This window comes from Chaetura pelagica, unplaced genomic scaffold (assembly GCF_000747805.2).
Source record: "Chaetura pelagica isolate M959 unplaced genomic scaffold, ChaPel_1.0 scaffold70, whole genome shotgun sequence".
NCBI lineage: Eukaryota > Metazoa > Chordata > Aves > Apodiformes > Apodidae > Chaetura > Chaetura pelagica.
In genome coordinates this window covers 1,473,179-1,492,780 of record NW_009952265.1, presented here as the reverse complement: position 1 = coordinate 1,492,780, position 19,602 = coordinate 1,473,179, and the positions used below count along the sequence as shown (strand labels likewise).

General features: G+C 43.6%; 1 protein-coding gene across 2 annotated transcripts in view; it reads right to left on the bottom strand.

Annotated features, from left to right (window-relative positions):
• The window catches only part of ACTN1 (actinin, alpha 1), a 47,609-nt gene extending 47,244 nt beyond the window's left edge, over positions 1-365 (bottom strand). For both annotated transcript variants that reach the window (XM_010007678.1, XM_010007679.1), the window contains exon 1: positions 257-365. In XM_010007678.1, the coding sequence (XP_010005980.1) occupies positions 257-281 (25 nt within the window). In that variant the 5' untranslated portion in view covers positions 282-365. The remainder of the gene's footprint in view (positions 1-256) is intronic.
• Between the last annotated feature and the right edge of the window lie 19,237 nt (positions 366-19,602).

Genomic DNA, 19,602 nt, shown 5'->3' with positions numbered 1-19,602 from the left:
CAGGAATGCAATGGGCAGCCAGCACAGGCCATGAGGCTTGGAGTACATTCCAAAAGCACATTAATGGTCACTGCTGGAGACAAGATATTTGTTAGGGAGAAATTTGTTCTGAATCAGAAAGCAGCTGTTCTTTCATTCCAGCAAAATCTGCAGCATTACAGCTCTTGCTATCCCTATTCTGCAAGAAAGGGGGAGGACAGATTTCAGAATGAAGATGCTCAGGACACTTGAGAGCACCACACAGAACCTCTCTCACCTGAAATGACTTCCAGAAGCAACATGAGTTTAAGACCATCCCTGAAATCTTCCTCTATGTTTTCAATCTGTGTTCCAGCCTTGCGGAGGTGAGAATTACACCATGCTGTAAACGTCTAAAACACAGGAAGAAGAAAAAAAAAGGCAGTCAGTAATCTTCCCAGAAGCCAAACAGCTCAGAACCAAGGCAATACTGCTAGATACCATGACACAGATTCAAATGCTTGTTAGGTTATAATCTTTCCACCCACCGTCCTTGGAGAACAGAAGCACCAGCACCTAAATGTCCAAATAAGTTGTAGGGTGTTCCCATGACAGAGGGAGTCTCAGAGAAACAGTCAGTTCATTGCCTCAGGATGTCTGATTGTCTGGAGAGTCCCCTACATTTTGTCTTTGATTTAGAATACCTTGAAACTGATTTTAAGGCATGCTAAGTGCTCAGATTGCTAGGGACTTGAGTGGTGTTAGATGATGCATCTTAACATAATACAAAGGAGAATGGAAAACAGCATTCCAGTTTTCTCACCTCTAGACAGGTGCTTAGAAAAAAAGGACTCTTCTTCTACAGCCAACTGCTCTGGTCCGCTTCACTCCCAGCAGACACTGCAGTCCTTAGGCTAACACTGAGGGACAGCATGCCAAGCTCCTCAGCCACACACAACCACAACCTAGTAGTCTGTCCTGCTGCCTCCATTCTCACCAACTTGCTGATAAGTAGACTTTCCTCCCCTGCATGACTGTCCCACCTCGCCTTCTCCCTCACATGGAGGAGTACATGCTTTCTCAATGATGATGCTATTGCCCATCTCAGCAGAAGTGCATGTCCTAGAAAGGATAAAAGTAAGCATTACTTTGTCACAATACTGTCTAGCACAGTCTCAGACTTCCACTATTTGAGAGCCTCTGGCAGCAGGATCATTGCAGCCACCCCAGTGATAGGAATCACAGCCACTCTGTAGTTAGTGATGCTACACACCACGACTAGAGTAATAGTAGGAGATTGAATTGCAGGAGGGATGGAGGCCCAAACTACAACACAGCCAGTGGCACTCAGGCTAAACAAAACTAATTTTGGAAATGCCTTCTGACCTCAAGTGGTCAGGATAAGAGGATGTCTTATATGAGAGAAATTAATTTCACCACAACTGATGACAAGACACATTTTCTGTGGTTGCAGTCTGTCAGTCCATGTTCTGAACAATGGGCATATGGGGTGCTGACAGGGGAGAGACCATCTCATCCAAGAGATGTGATAGTAGGGATTATCTCACAAGAGTGCCATGTGAACAGGTCTGAAAGAGAAAACTAAGTGCTACCATTTGATGGTTAAAACACAAGAAGCAAAGAAAAACCACCTCAGATATCTTATCATGGCATGGTCTTACACAGGTGAATTAAAGAGCCCAACCTGGAGATGCAGATGTTTGAAGAGTAAATGGGAGCACTAGTTCTTTTAAGGCAGACAAGTTTGTCCTAGTGCTAATTAATGGGTTTCACAGTGTTTGAATAGGACACTAAGTAAACCCTTTCCTTTGTACAAACTGATAACCCCTCAATCACTCTCTAAATAGAAGGGTGATGTTACTCAAAAAATGGGTGGCTCCAAAAGCTCAGTGCTACCACAACGAAAAGAGATCTGTCTTCCCTCCCTCTCCCAGATGTCCTTCCAAAGCCAATCCAACTCACTGACCCAGCAAAGAATTGTTTACTTTCTTTGGTAAGGCAAATCTTCTGCTCGGTTAGTGCACGGAGGCAGTTCAGCTGAGTCTAACAAGCCTCTGCAAGAGAAAATTTGGCCTACATGAGCCAGGCAGGAGGGAGGGTGGAGTGGACCACTGCACTCATGCCATCTTAGGCTGCTCAGAAACCACAACAGCAAGAACTCAGCTGATACTGAAGCATGGCATGCCAAAATTTTAGAAATGTTCCACCACTGCTTACACCGTGCACAGGATTTCAAAAGAAAGATTCCTCCAAATGGCAAAGAGCATCCAGGCTTGTTCTTATTTGTCTGAAAGCTGGGCTTCCTCTACTAACCTGCTCACATTTGTGCTTACACTACTACCAAGAGCGTAGCAGAATATTTTCTTGGAAAAAGCATTGCTCAACAGCTGCTGAGCTTCCCACTGCTGTGCTCTGGCCTTGCTCTCTGCCGGGGCTGTGGGATGGAGCAGGATAACAGCACAGCTGTAAATACTTTCATGGCAATGGCTCTTTGGACGGATGCACGTATTGTGAAAGTCTGGAATCTCTTTTTCCAAGATGGCTTGGTTTCCTTCCAGATTTGGAAGCTTTAAACAAAGACTAAGTATTAAGCACCTTTTATTGCTTTTTATCGCTGCTCCCTCGAGAAATAAAAGTGATGTGTTGTTTTGTGGGATTTTTTGTTTGTTTGGGTTTTTTTCCTTCTCCAAATAAAAGCAGTTTTACTTTAAATGGGCCTAGTATTCTGAAGAACATCCTTTTGGTGGTACTGTCTTCATCCACTGCCCACATTGTATTATGGTGAGAAGAGGTTCATTTATTTGGCTCCCTTTGGCAGCCAGCTCCTTCACTCCTCCAGAAAGGCAAACGAGAACAGGTATTTTCAAAAGCTACATCATTGCCACATATCCAAGTATGACAGCAAGTTATGTCAGGAAGGTTGTGGATACCCATGAACCTCCTTCTCATATTTTGAAAGTAGAAAAAGCAAGAGAGCTATTAACTGGTCACATTACAAAATGTGTTGAATTGAGGAGGAAGCCTGAGATCTAATTCACAGGCCACCAGGCTGCACTTTTCTTTCTTGTATGACTTCTCTGAAGCCATTTCAAGTTTTCCATTAGCCCAAAGTAGATTAGAATGTTCTGCTTTAAATCATGGATAATCCTTGTATAGTTTAACTAGGCACTTCTTTGCATGTTTTCAGGATGGAAGAGGGTGACCAGCTCTACGCTTTTAAGAAACACCGATGAAATTAAAATTAAATCACAAATCTTCTAAACTTCACATTATTATAAATCCTGGCAGGATAAGCGGAGCAGTGGGAGTATTTTTATTGCTGAGAAAGTCACCTAGGGCTTAGTGGAAAAATAAGTCCCAGAGCCAGCTCTCCAATTCTGCTGGAGACTTCCTTCACCACATAATGGCCTCAGATGTGCTGAAGTGAGATGACTGCAAAACATTGCCATTAGCCATCAGTGGCAGAGCTAACACCTCAGCTCCTCAAGGACATGGACAATGGAGGGTTAACAGACAGAGCAGACACAGTTCCCATTAGACAACTCCCAGATGTGCAAACATTTTCTCATGGCATCTTCAGGTCCAATATGAACTCCTATAAGAATAATACCAGCTGCAGCACAACAATGTATGTTAACAGCAACAACAAGCAGCCTAGTGTGGGTGCAATAGGCCATTTTACAAGAAAGCAGGATTATGAAGGCTATTAATAACTGCAATGGGACTAAGAAACTATATTCTTCACATCCACCAAAACATAATAATCAGAAAACAGCTTTCTGTTGCATTTGCTGCATATGCTGTGGAGTAACACACCTTCTTACTTTGAAGTAGTAAACTTGAAGGAGGCTTGACAGGAGAAACGAGGCAGAAAAGCCAGTGGGAGCAAAAGAAGGTGGCAGAGCTGAAATATTTGCTGACCACTGGCAGTCTTGTTTAGAACCATTTTTACTGACTTGGCTTCACACATCTTCACAGAATCATTTTTGTTACTCTGTGAAATCTACTGAAACCACCACTCAGCCCATCCACCTTCTGGGCAGTGCAGCTGGTCCTCCCCATGCCCTGCATCACAGTTCATATTGGCAATCATCTCAGCATGGCCACTTAGCTTTACTATGCTGCCTGTCACCAGCAAACAAGCTATCAAAAGTGGAAGGCTGAGAGTAGCCAGTCATCCTTCTGGCATAGGCCTGGACTCCAGGAGCAGCCAGACAAAAAAAAAGCCACATGTATTTGCTTGGGGGAGGTGAAGTGTGAGGGCAGAAATGCACTGCCAGGTGGGAAGCACCATGTCTCCTCAGTTGTGACCTCAAAACACTGCTCTGAGGCAGCAGATGTGCTTCTTTGCTGCCTGCAGATGCAGAAACCTGGAGATTATTCTCCTGCTTACCTTTAACTCCCTGTCCCAAAGACAAGAAAACAAATACTCTGTTAATGTTGAGGCTTATGGAAATCTCACAGAGCTGGAAAACTGCTTACTGTCACAAAACTGCACAAAAACATACCAATAGGCTTTTCTTCATTTAAATCTCACACCATAAATTTTCTATGGCAACAGCATTAAAGGTGCAAACAGAGCCGTGTTTCTTGGCCCTTGGATCTTTCCATGTATTGTACTCTTAATTTCATTTTTGGACATAACAGATTGCCAGGACCCCCCTCCCTTGCAGGTCTGCCTCTTGTTCAGTGCTCACAACGGAGGATGCCCAATGAAGGAGCACATGTTTGCATATATGTGTGTGCATTTCTCATCATTGCTCTGTGTCCTGTGCTCCCACCTAGCTATGATTTGCAGCTTCCTTTTTTTACACTCTAGTTTCATCAGCAAAACCCCTGACACCAAGATCAACTCTTGCTATTTGTGTGCTGGGTGCTGTATGAACAATAGGACCCTCATATTCTACCACAATATAATCTGTGAGATAATAAAAAGAATAAAAGTATTATTAAAAGCAAACAAATAGGATAAACTGTTCTGCTGCCTCAGCACATGAGGCAAGTTTACTGCTGGGTAACCTCTAAAAGCCTATGTACCCATCTGTTTTAACAGGCACATGCACTCTTTTTCTGACACAACATGAACAGTCCCTGCTTCTTCAAAGTTCACTGTATTAACCCTTGCCCACGCATCAGTTAACTAAAATCAACCGTCAGGTGATGGCTGGAGGTTCTGCACCCAAAGCTCTAATGAGATACTGTCTTCAGCTAGTGCCTTCCAGATATCTCCCAGTTATCTCCAGATATCTCCAACTGCAAACCTACCTTTGTTTTTCCCTGTATTACACGTGCATGCACACATGCTCTCTCTGGTACACTTTACAATTCCCAAAGTTTTGCTTTTTGCTCCTGAAAGCCAATAACCTTTCCTTGTCACACTGTCCTTTCCAAGTGTAGTACCTTTCTGGTGCCAAAGTGGCTCAGGCCATGTTCCTGAAACCTGGGGAAGCAGGACAGTAAGTCAACATTTTCAAGCTTAAAGAATGCTTCAACTTAGAAAGCAGCAGTGCCGTGACACCTCTGAGAGCAGATCTAGAGAGCTCTTTGCTGCAAAAAAAAACCAGTCATAAGGCACTTTAGCCACCAAACAATTTTAGCAATGTAAATGTCGAAGCTACCACAGCCACATAATGACAGATATGAAAAAAACTAAATGGGCAGTTTTATCTCTTTGTGGCTGCAACAGTGACATTCCAGCTTTACCTGACCTTTCCAGATGCTCTGTACTTCTCTGCTTGCTAAATCACTCTTCCATGCAGCCTTGCTTTCTATGGTTGAGTGTAAACTTTCTGACACAGCCAAGAGACTGCCATATTTGTGTAACAGCCCTGGAGAAGCTGTAACTGAGCCAGAGCAGTGCTGCTTGCCTCCCTTCTCACAGGAGAAAGGTCTGGCTTAAGCAACCAAAGAAAGAATTCACTGGAACACTGCCTCACCAGAACACCATTACCGTGCTCAAAGGGAAGTAGTGTTCGCAGCCACCAAGGCACCCTCCTTCCTTGTGTTATATGCTGGGGGATGAATTTTAAGCAAGTATTTCAACAAAGCTCCGCTGTTGAGATGTGTCCACAAAGGTTTGGCTCCTGTTAAGAAGGGGGTGGAGATGCTAGCACACAAATCTCAGCCTAGTAGCACAGTTTTACACTGTCTGCACGTGTTCTGAAAAGTGAGGTTTTGATCAGGCTGAAAGCTACGGGTGCTAGCCCAGGCTTTCTTCTAGTGTTGTAAGGGAAATGACAGGACAGCCCCCTTTCCACTCACCAGAAAAAAAACCAACACAAAACCAACAAAAACACAACAGGATATTCAAACAATACATCATGCATAGCTGGAAAACAAAACCAATTTACCCAGCTGCAAGTGCTGCTCTTCTGCCAGTGGAGTGTGCAGAGGAGTGCACCTGGGCGGCTGCCTGCACAGCCAGGCTGCCTTCCCTGCCTGCCCTCAGACTCTCCCTGGTGCCTGCTTCCTATGGCATGCAGGGCTTCCCATGCACTGTAGGGCTGCTGAGACAGACCTGCTAATTCTTGCAACAAACTATACAGCTGATTCTACACTGCAAGGAACTTTACTTGATGAAATTATCTGGAACAACAACTGAGGCACTCAGCTAATAACAACTAAAAGTTTATTAAGAGCAGTCAGAAAACTGCTGCACACACAGCTTTTTAAAGCAGTAAAGCAGTTCCAGCTGCCCCAAAATGGGATCCTTTCCACCTCGGTAGTCTGGGAGATGAATATACTGTATCAAGTAAGGAGGATGCTAACCCACAGCCACCACAAATATCTCTCTCTTGCTCCTTGAACAGACAGACTAGGCCATCATTAGCTTATTAATCAGAAAGCTTTGGACAGAAAGGCTGGGCAGGCCATGAAATAAATCTTAAATATCCAGTCCAAGTTTCCCTGCACTCAGCAGTAATTCGTGGCCAGCATTAACCCCCAGGGGTCTCATGTGATTTTCCCCTTTCCAGTGGTATTGCTCTCTGACAGTTTCTGTGGCATCGCTGTCTCCAAATCCTCCTTTCATACCTTAAAGCACTTGGAAGAATTGCTGGGCTCTTGTGGACGGCTGCTTGTCACCCTCTCCACACTCAACACGGACTTGAAACACAGGCTTGGTTGCAGCTTTTTTCCTGCCCAAGGGTGTGGTATAAACCGACAAGGAGGGGCTCAGATAATTAGGAAGCAACTACAAAATAATCCTGCATCCTGTCAACACCTTGGCACAAGAAACACCATGGCTGTATGAGACAGATCACACCAACAGCCCTAGTGAAGAAAGCTGGGTGTTGAAAAGGCCCTTAATGAAGTACAATTATGATCAGATAAGTCAAAACACTGTCTCCTGGCCCACTGAATAGTATCTGTGCCCACAGGCTGAAAGTGACACAAGCTTTATACACTTACATATTAGCAGCTTTCAGCTGTCGTGGAGGAAGTGCAGCTCTACTGCCTTCACCTCTACTGCACCTCTTTGCTTGCTTCTTGGTGCACTTGGATGTCTGCTAGAATGCCCAGTAACACTCACAAATTAGTGTCCTCTCCCTGCAGAGGAACTCTTGGGATTGGAGGTTCTTTACACACACCTCATCATAAGGAGTCCAGGGAGGTACTCAAAGTGCCTTTTGTTTGAACTTGAATTAAGGTATTTGCCACACCCTCTAATTTAATCTTAAAATCTGAAATACTTACATTGCATGTTGCTTTGCACTGGAAGCCAGGTAACAGTTTTGAAAATAAGACAGACATTGATAAACACTTTTTGCATTCACTCTCTGAGCCCGTTCTCCAGGACAAAGGGGTGGCTTGAAAAACTTGGTTTGTGTGGAAGTTACACTATCATCTGCTAACCTCTAAAGAATTATAGGTAGGATGGTCAATGAGACCAACACTGTATAATGAAGGGCTTTGCTTTCCAATGGAATTGGCCAATTCTCTTAAAATGGCCAAAGGAATTAAATGGCTATTCAGAAGGAACTATTACAGACACACATAGCATTATTTTGCCACCTTCACAAAAGCAGTTTAGTACCACTGGCATTGGTGGTAACATCCTGTTCTGGTTTCATTCCAGTTGCTGAGTTCCAAGTATGGCTGAAAGATAAAAAAACAGCCCATGTCCTGAAAACAGGAGTTATTGTTACACAGTACTTTGTGTTACCAGCATCTACCTAAAGAACCATTTGGTGGCTGTGTAAGGAATTACTGAGTGTGAGAAGGAAAACTTAAGTTTACTTGCAGTTCCCAACTCCAGGGCACAGCTTCTGCAACTTGGAAACACAGAGCTCAGTCACTGCTTCTTAGCCACTTCTCAAAACCCATCTCTGCAGCTCAGGATGAGAACTCAAGTATGGTGGTAAAAGCGCCACTCCTAGCTGTAGCTGCATACACCAGGCTGGATTCCACTAGGCATGTGAAGTTCACCACCAACACCTCTCTTTGTCCAAAGGAGTTAGGAACCATTGCATAGGAAAAATACACCAAATTCATCCTTTTGGACCATGGCAATGAATCAGCACATCACTTGCAAGAGGCATAAATAAATTCAGTGTAGGAGGTTTCATTTTTGTTCAGTGGAATACAGTTCTCAGTGTCTTGCACAATGTTTAATTCTCTTCTGGAAGACAGGACAAAGAAACCCACAACAAAACCAAAACCAAACAAACAAAAAAAGCCAGAGTCCTTCCACACTGGTTTTCCACTGGCGCAATATTAACTGCTTTGCAGTCAGAACAATTCCTTTTATTAGCTAACAGGCTAAAGTGGTAAGGGCAGAAAGCTCAATCCAGTGCACTTCCCATCCAACACAGGGTAAATACTTGTTCTTCCCCACATTTGTGCCTCTGGAGCCTTTAGCTCCATTTCTACGACAAAGCTGCACCATTTCAGGAAGAATCTGCTTTTGGCATTTGCAAGCTATTGACCATTAAATCAATGAGTTAGGTGGTATTTCAGATCAGTAAGTACAAGCTCTCTTTATTCCAGAGTTACCAGGAAGCACTAATAACAAGGCACTTACAGGAAGTTTTCAGACATGCAAAAATCATGCAAAAAAACTGTGCAAGCTGCCTAGAAGTCTGGTCTTTTAGAGCTTATTGTGAAGCTCAGACTAGCGGGACTTTTCCTTATGCTCTTCTCACTCCCATGAAATCAGCTCATAAATGTCAACTTGTTTCAAGTTCTTTCATAACAAAAATTAAACAGAGCTTGTCTCTGCACTTTATATGCTGAGCTTCCCAAGTGCTTTATTAGCATTTGAAGATATACTGGAAGAAAACATTTTATTGAGCACAAAAAATGCAACTATTTATGGATGGAAAAGTGGTAGCTTTTCAGCCATTGAAAGGAAGACTAATCAATTCATGGAGGCTGAACTTCCCAAATGTCCAGCTCAGGACACCAGGATGAAAACCTTTACAAGCAGTAAGTTTACAAGTTCTTGATGGCAAACCTGCACTTTACATCTCCCTGCCCAGCCAAACTCTCTCAGAGGGTTCATCCACAGCCGGTACTGATTTCATGGTGAGGTGTTACCCACTTGGTCCCAGGAAAAAGCTGAGGGAAGGAAGACAGCAAATGCCTGGCACTGTACTATGAATCAGGACATGTGGATCTTGTTCCAGCCATGGCTTGTCTGAGAGCATGGGAGAAGCAGGCAGGACTTCTTTGAACTGGAAGCAGGAGAGGGAAGCATCCTCCCTCCAGTAGATTCACATTGCTCTGCAGACAGATGTAAATGCAACTGCTGCGCTAAAGATCTGTCTTGTGCTTCTGCTCTCATAGGGCAGGTCCACAAAGCCAGCAAAGCAGGCACTGATTTGGCTGAAACCCCTTCTGCAGTGAGGTTCAGAGATGCGTGGGACTACCCAGTGGCCTGGTATCTGCTGCCCTAAGGGCTGCTCCCTCCAGCTTCCTGGGAGGATTCACAGGTGTCGCTTTTCCTGTGACTCCTTTCCGGGTGTTTACTTTGCCTGATGAAGGAGAAGGGAGGAAGAGGATGTTACAGCTTCATTTATCCAGGCTTTCTAAATACAGAACTAAGTAAACAGATTGAATAATTGAAACAACTTAATGAATTTGCCCACTGCTCTGTATGGATGCTGCAAAATTGGCACAAACTGTTGGTCCAGGCTCTTCAGGCTGCAGAGCTTAATTGACTCCACAGATCTGGAAGGCATAAAAAACTTGAAATAATCTGGTTTTCTAAGGGATGATGGCAAATGTCCTGGCTAAAAGAACCTGTAACTCAACTTTAGTGAGAAAGGGACTCCAAAGCAGTGCTTGGCATGAAGCCCAAGAGCTCCCTGACAAGGAGCAGAGAATCAGAAAGGATACCTGAATCCAACAGTTTATGAAGACTACATGGTATGTATGTACTATGCATTTGGGCTCCTCTCCTATTACTGGTGACACAATGTGAAAAACTGCTCTGTGATCCAAAACACTTCCAATATGAGACTCAAAGATGAGGGTGGAGACAGTGCATCCCAGAAAAACAAGGCAGCACTAGTTAGGGTGTTTGGCAGTAGTCTCAGCTCACTCACAACCTACCTCTTGTCAGGTTCTTTACCAAGATCATAGTAAACTAAAGAGAGATGTCATTCAAAATTAAAAGACTGACCATATCTACAAAAATATATATAAATATATCTACAAATAGTTTACAATCCCTGCAAGCAACATACCTGCATCTGAACAGCAGCCTTCTATACAAGACTGCAGGACTGATTCCCTCACACTCTCGGATATTTGGGGCCATGATGTGATGTTTTGGTGCCATCACCTTCTTCTCAAAAGCTACATCCTACTGTCATGGTGTAATTTACTCTAGCTTAGTCCATACAGTTGGTGCTAGCAGCCTAATTGGAGGGAAACAAACAGAAATGTGGTTGTCTACACCAGACTACTCCTAAGCAAGAGAGACAGCACAAATGAGGGCAAAAAAAGCATTTGTTTGAAATATCTAATGAGCAGACATTTGGCATCAGGGGATGACAGAAGTGAGAGCTCACATCTCATAGAAGAGGTAGGAAGAACGGTAAAGGTGACATGGGGCCTTTAAAACAAAAACAGGTATCTCATATTTAACAAGATGAAGAAAGGGGTGCTACTGTGCTGAAAGGTGTGTTTGTAAGTGATGGGTAACAAAAATTATTGTTGCAGCTGTTTGCGTGAGTGTGATTGAATAGCTTCATGGAGGTCAGAAAAAAAGGATGTTGCAGTGGCTCAGACATAAGCTAATTGAGAGCCTATGTGGGAGCTGTATGGGAGACCCATCAGCCAGTCTGGAGGGAAATGAAATGTCAGGTCAGAGTAGGCAGCGTCACATCATTGTTGGACGAAAGGATTTAACTGCTCTGGCTGAAGGCAAAATACTGCATGTTTACATAAAGGCACTGTAAAAAAAAGTCCTACTGCTAGCCCATGTGAGCCATAAATCTCTTCCAAAAGGCAAAACAAGGAACTCTGAACAGGGACTACCCTGGCACCCTCTACTCCCTACCACCTCCACCCCTGCAACACAGACCAATAGAGAGACTGTGAAAGGTAGAGCTCCTCCTCTGCCCTTATGTAGATGTGCTCCTTATATTCACACACACAGAGCAGCAGGAGTTGTTGCTTTTTACTGCTGATACCTCTGTGAAGTCAGCACAGATAACTGGGATGGTGCTGTGATCTGCACCTACTCACTCATGTTTGAGGAGAAGCAGGTACTTACTGTGGTACAAGCTTGCCAGTGTGTCCACTATGTGTTTTATCGAGCCTACAGGCATTCAACAGTGCACAGACAAGCAGTGTCAGGAAGACCAGATTCCCAGTGAATTACTGGGAGTTGACGACAGGCGTCTCCCCTTCCAGGCTGTAACTCTTAGGTGGGTGAACACATTTGCACAGCTGTTCAGGAGTGTTTTTACTTACAGTTTAACTACCCAGCACATGAAACAGCTAAGAACAACACAAATCCACTTATATCAGTGTCTGCGTGCCCCATGGTTGTGGGGGAGGGTATTTATCAAGGTAACGGTCATATTTAAAATTCAATTGCATCGTGACTTATTTTTAATTAGATATCAAAAGTGCCGAAGCTGCTGTGGGTGGTGAGATTATGAAGATGGTCTTTTCTGGGATCTTAAGACATATTTCTTGCTGAGGCATGAAAGTGTCTTCTAAAAGCTATGATAAAACAGGATTCAAACTGTCTACACTAGCAAGTTATTCCTCAGTGTGCATCACAGCCCAAGGAGTGGCCTAACTAGCCATCCTCGTGAGCCCTGGAGGCATCTGCAAGCCACTGCAAGCTTCTACCACCACCTTACCATTTATGCACTGCTAGTGATGGGATCTCATATCTTCATCTAGCATACACAGCCCTGACAGGTACTGAGGTGTGCTTTGAGGGATCCATGCCAAGTCTGTGGGCACACCTGGACAGCAGAATGAACATCAGTGTAGAAGTATGTGAGTATCTGAGCCAGAAACAGCATTGGTAGGACAACAGAGCTTGGCAAGGGGTATCTAATGTAGAAGCCATACCAAGGGCAAGCATAGGAACTGAGGCTCAGGACCGCAGTGGAGCAAAGCAGCAGGGGAGGCCAGGTCAGGTCTTCCCAGTATGTATTCAGACCAGGATGGAGATCTTTAAGGAAAAAAGGCAGTGGAAGATTAAAAATTGTGATAGCAGATAATTACAGCAGGAGCTTTGCTCCAGACTGCTGTGGTTTAATGTTTCAAACACCCCAAGAGAGCAGCAACTTTCTTGAGAGACAGAGGCAATGCTGGCTCACCCAAAATAACATCTGGTTAAGAACAACACAGCAGTTCTCTGCTTCCCCATGTATTTGCTGTCTTTGCTCCAATCTGAGATTGTCCTTTTTGCACATGGCCAGCAAGACTCCAGTCTAGAAATCAAAGCAGACTATGACTCAAATTTAAGGGGATGTAGTCTTTAAACACTTCCCTGATCTCATGACCAAATCCCCATATTTTGATCTATTTTAACATTAATTGTTTTGTCTGTCTTGAAACTGTTTATGCAGTTTATCAAAGCAAGAAACTCTCTCTGAAAGAATTCAGATGTGGGACTGATACCAAGGATTAAAAGGGAACCATTTAAGATGTTGTTTTTATTTTCTTTGATCTTTTACTCCACCTGAACCATTAGCAAAGGCACTTTCAGTTCTAAGTAGCACAGTAGTTCTGAACTAGTATTTACTGGTATAATTTATTCTTTAAAAAGCTTGTGCTATGGTTTTACAGTCTAATTTTCCAGAACTTTTATGAATAGGAAAAAAGGAAGTGAGGCTTAAAGACACATGCACCAGAAACCTGCAATATTTTGGGAGAGTGTCGAGATGCCCTAGGTGAAGCCTGGGAAACACCATCAGCAAACTTTCTGGACTTGACCCAAAGGCTAAAAAGGAGAATGTTTCCACTGACTGCAGGAGGTTGGGATCAGGCCCTGCACTGTGGGGGCAGTGGCAGAACGACAAAGTCTTGGTGACTCCAACCAAGTCCAAAGGAGCCGTAAGGAGCTGCTGTGTTATTTAAAAGCAGACATCCAAGACTAGCTTGCCAGATACTAATGGAAAAAAATTGATCTCTTTTTAAACCTAGCAGCAAGACTTTCACTGTCCTGATGACAGGAAAGCCTCTGGGAGCACAGGGAGAACACACACTGCAGAACGAACAGGGAGAAAAACTGCTACCAGCCAGCTCAGCCCATCAGGAAACGTTTGCTCTTTCTGCTTTCCCACCTCAAAGAGCTGGAGGCTTCAAACAACATTCTCTGAGAGACAGAGCTTGAGGGGACACAGCAGGGAGGCAAGTCCCAGCATCGATGCCCTGGGCAAACACACATTTGCATACACTGGTAAGGACTTGGTTACCAGCCCAGGATCACCTTCCGTAAAAGTCACATTCTGCTCCCCAGTCACCCTCTGGAAAGATACAACAAACCCAAATGTAACCTATTAGTAAGATTAGTGACACCACACTACTGTATTTGGCTGGGAAATTCACTTGGCATGGGGGGCAGTCAGGAAAGCATATGAGTAATCTGAAGGCAGGAGCTGGAGCTGTAGCAGCTCCAATGGGTGAGGACAGAGTGTGATTTAAGCCACAGACATGTTCACATTCTTGCATTTGCTCATTTCTAGGAGATGAGGTCAAAGAGCTCACCGAAAGGGAGGACGGGTGATGTAAACTGGATGCTGAATGCCAGCACTAGGTTGTTGGCTTTTTTTTTTTACCCTGCTCTGCACATACCCAGAGCCTTTCCATTTATAGAAAAGGCCATTGGTATAAAAGGTGCATTCTTTAGTGGGCCAGAGAATGAGGCTTCATACGGGGTATAAAAATGTTAGCACTGCTTCCAAAGCTCAGCAATCCCAGTTAAGAGAAGAGAGGAAGAAACTCCAATATTTTCCTTTTCGAAGGAAGAGCTTTCAGGCGGGCAGAGGACTGGAAGAGATATTCAAGGAGAAAAAGCAGGTATTTTCACCAAGAAAAATGAATACACATCCAAGTTAATGGTGTTTCAGCTATTTCCAATAAAAAGAGACAGATACACTTTTTTTGGACCACCTTTAGGCTGGAAGAAAGAGGATCAGGGCGATTCTTATTTGACATGACAAATATACCAAGACACTGTGCATTAATGCAAATATTAATGCAAATACTATCTTGGGAAAGAGAAAAGATGGAACAAGAGTAGAGTTCCACCAGAAACAAAGTTAAAATTAAATTAATTAATGAACAAATGTCTGGAAAAAAATAAGACTTTTCCCCTTCATTTCTGTAGCTCCATTTCAACCCTTCCCATAGTCCCTGCTATATTCTTTCTAAATAGTGAGTGTTCCAAATAATTAACTGCAATTTCACTCTTTTCAGCAAAGTGAACAAGTTTCCGAGTAGCTCTGACAACTTGAGATACTGGCTAGAGTGAGTCACAGACATCTTCTTCCTGAAGGGCCTGCTTTCAGCAAAAAGAAATACTTTGTCACAGGTTACAGGAGTTTGCTTTGTCCGTGTAGTGATGTCTTCCAGGAGCTTCAGTTCACATGCCTCATGCTGCAGTTTTCTTCTACTGTGCAGAAACTTGTTTAAAAGCATCTTCCACAACAAGCTACCAAGAAGGATGGTACTTTACAGGACTCTGACTGGCACAGATCACTGGAGATGCAATTCCCTTGCAACCCCACAGATATAATTGAACTGTTAGCTGCATACCCAAATGTATTGTGCAGAAGGGAAAGGAACTGGCCAAAATATCAGCATTTTGTGATTTTCACCATCTGGCTTTTTTTGTTGGGAAAAAAAAACCCAACAAACCCAACACACCACCAACCAAGAGTATTTGCATTTTTAGTCAAAGAACATTTCCAACAGTCTGAAACAGATTGGCCCTTCGCAGTAATTGCTGAACATGTCCTTAGGTACCAGTGTTTCCCAAAGCACCATTGAGAGGTCAGAGTACACACACCATGCTGCCAGTTTTGTCATAAACTGTGCAGTTCCTAAGTGTAGAAAAGGTATTTTCTCTCCCCAGCTAGCAGGCTGGCCCCAAGTGGACAGTCACTTGGAAACAAACACAGCAGTTCTGAAGATAGTACTTGGTTGGAAGAGGACAGCAAAGAGACAAGGGCAGGATTTAACTTTTGATTCATCTGTAGGGAGATGAATTCACTTATAAGGAATGACTGGTAGTTGAGGGGAACTGATTTGAATGGGGTCAGGAAAAGATTAATTATTTGTGTTTGCTGCTGTTTAAAGGATGATGAAAATTGCAAGATGAGAACTGCTTCTGACTCATCATGGGACAGGAGGAAGAAAAAGGGGACTGGTTTTGTGTTTTCTCAAATGAGGGAAATTGCAAAAATAGCTGGGGGAAGAGTTTATTTGTGTTACGAGCTTTAACCTCAGTCTGGCAGTGGTGGCAACAGGCTTTGGTCCAGCAGCAGCTGGAGAGAATGACCATATGAAAAATCTGTATTATGCATGGATATGAATCCAGAATTTTCCATTCCTCTTACTTCTGCTTGGAAGCATAAGGCATCTATTCCCAAAAGTTTCAAAAACCATGAAATGATCACTAGCTCTGTGGACTAGGAATTATTTTTTCACTGCTTTAAGTCTAAAAAAATTTTGCTTTTATTCTCAAACACAATTAAATCTTTTAATGCAATTGTATTATTACCAAACTCGGGAGAATTTTTAACATCCCTGCCTGCCAAACGGAGCACAGGAGCTCACTGTCAAGTCAACAGCTGTATTGTACAGCATATGTGACCAGAGGTGTAGTCAGTCCTCAAGGAGATACCTACAGGATGCACAAGCTACCAATGCAAACTAGCATTTGCATGGGTAACCACAGACCTGTGCAAAGCTCTACTGCCTTCTGACGAGTAGCTCGCTTCACTAATGCTACTATATTCAGGTTTCCTCTTGGCACTTGGCTCTGCTGAAACTGCTCAGAGACCACAAACCACACTTTAATAAAGAAAACACACACGCAGAGAAGAGAAATTCTACCACAACTAAAACCCAGCCATCCTGCTCTTTCCACCTCCTACGCTGAGCTGCATCCTTGCATTTAGAAAAAGCCAGAAGTGATGGGCTCTGTTCAAAGCACTAAAGCAGTGAGGACACAGATGCATCAGTAATTTTATAGTCTTTGTAGGTAGCTACCGGTCATATGTCTTCATAAACTCATAATCAGGAGACTATTTGCCTCTATTTCTAGGCTGAGCAAGATGGGAAGCAGCCAGGACAGTGAGCATTGTTGGGAGAGCACCAGAACACTGAATGCTGTGCTCAGACCCAATAGGGCACATCTCCACTCTGCTCAACAGCTGAGATAGGATTAGTTAAGGAGATCAAAGGGAGAACAGGGGGGTAGCTTCAAGGCATACCATGATCCCAGAGTCCCCCAGAAACGAACAGCTAGAGCACCCCTCTCACTACGCACTGGAGAGCTTCACTGTAAACACACCCTCTACTGAAGCAGAGAGCAGTAATACAAACCAGATGCTGTAGGGAATTTTTTCCCTCTTCGTCTGCACTAAATTTAAATACTGAGGTCTTCTTTTGCCAATTTGTTCTTAAAGGGTCTGTGTGCCACTCTTCATCTTCATCCCTCTTGTCTGAATTGAATGGAGAATTCTGCAGCCCTCCATGCACTGTGACCACCCTGGGAAGCACATGTTCTTCATGAAGTCTTGACAGCTGAGACCTGGCTTTCTAACTACTGTGCCAGGAGCCCTCACAGCTCTTCTGCCCATTCACCTAAGAATGAAGGGAACCTTGTAGGTAAAAGCATGGTATGAAAGCACTGCTTGCTGCTCTGGCCACATAAGTTAATGGACTCATGCAGTGCCATCCATTCAGTTGGGTCCTTCCAAGCTGACAGAGGAAAGAAGGGAGAGCTGCCGTGCAAGATACATTTCAGAAGTTTGGTGTTGTGTTGTTGCACACACTGCCTACTTAATCAACAGGATACATCATCACATTTCATCATTGTGCCACAGCTACACCTAAATTAAGGTGATAGTTCCTGGGCTCAAGGCTTGCAAAGCTCTAAGACCAAAAGAGTTAAAGGCAGCCAGACACACAATGGGCTGCTGAACATCACAGCACACAGGACTAATTGCACACCATCCAGTGCAGCAGAACACAAGCAGCACTGTAACTGAAAACTGGATAACAATGTTTCCCAAAAATTCTTTTTCCAGCTTTCACAAGAATGTAAACTCAAAAAAGCCTCATGGTTTTTAAGACAGCTCTACCCTGCACTAATGCTGAACATTGCTACTCCACTGAGAGAAGCAGCAAGGACGACTGTGTGCCTGAACTACATACAGCTGCTCCACCTCTAGGTCCAAAGTCTTCTTCCAAACCAGATGTGAGCACTAGAGAAGTCTCCTCGTCCTTGAGATATATCCTACTCCAGGTCTTTATTTTCAGAAGTGAGATGTGATAAGAGTCAACACAGGAGCTTAATTCCCACCTCATGTAAGACAAAGAATTGCACTTAACCTTAAAAAATCATACCAGAACTTGATCAACCCAGAGAAATTACCACCAAGAAGCTGGTTTAATTGTGGTGCCAAGAGCAATCTACCAGCCTTCTATGTCAGGTGACTAAAATAAGTATCCCATCACAGGCCCCAACTCCCTGGCAGAGTAATGGAAATTTGTTACTTAAGGACATAAAGGTCTCATCACCAAGGGCAGCAGAGGACAGCACTGTAGGAGTACTGCTCCTCCAGACAACAAGCTCTACCTGCATTCCCATCATCATGCTGAACTCAGTGGCACTACCAGAGAACAGCTGAACTGACTGCACCTGTCACAGGCATTAAGTCAATACCACCTTCCTAGAAAAGGCTTCAAGTGATCAAGGCTAACTTAAAATGACACAAAATTTAAATATCATTGATGTGGTATCCCTGTCCCCCCTCTCCTCCACCCCCTGCTTTATTGGGTTGTCAAAGCTCACAGCTGCTCTGGTTATCAGTAGGGCTTTTTCTTCAGGAAGGTGCCTTGGCCTCCTAGCACCACTTAAGCACTGCCTGTCCTTGGCAACTCAGACAAATCACTAGTAAGGTTAACAGGCAACACGCCACTCTTGAAAGATGCAAAATAATGCTAGTGTACCCTTTCCTATGTACAGTTGCTTTTAATTTCTACTTGGTTTCAGCTCTTCTTGAAAATGAATGCCTCACCCTCAAAGTCAAATATTAACCTATTTATTCTTTGATAACAAGCCATTCAGCAAGCAGTGGAACTAACAAAGTCAGGCTTCCTACACTGTTCCACTGCACGTTCACTGGTGTTTGATTAAGAACAAACCTATATGCCTTGTCCCATCCTGCCTCACCACCAGAAATAAGCATGCTGTTTGCACCTTCCTTCTGCATTGAGCAACTTTTATTTTCTCTAACTTCACTGTTATCATAACATCATTGATCCTTGAAGGCAAATAGTCATAAGGCAAGAGGGATGTTCTCTCCTGGAAAATAGACTAGCTAGAATACAGAAAATTAAAGCATCAAGTGGCCATTCTTCATCGTGGAGAGAACTGGGGTGGGGGGAGTTACACAACATTTCATACAAGCACAAATATCACCTGATGTCAGTAGCAATAGAGAAAAATAAGATGATCAATAAGGTGAAAACGTATTTCAGTTTACAAAGCCTAGCTGTGAAGAACTAGATTTAATCAAAGGCAGGTAAGTAACACCATGACAAACAGAAGTGACTGGTGAGAAATGCACAAGGATTCCCTTGTATTGGAACTATTCAAACATTTTACTGGATCATGAATTAATTCCAAATAAACTGGGACAAAACAGGGGAGAGCTCTGAACAGCTCACCAACTCTTCTGCTTAATGCACAGCAATACCTTAGAAGTGAGATCACGAGTACAGGTGAGGAAGGAATGGGATGCACAACAAATGTGCACATTACAGTAACTGCACACTGCTCCATGCTGCCCCTGCCTGCAGAACACAGTGAGGCCCTGAATCTGCACAATGAGAGAGCAGGAACAAAACGTTGTCATAAGCAAATCCCTTAAATCATTTGAGATGTTCCATTTACTTCTGCTTTACAGATCAGCA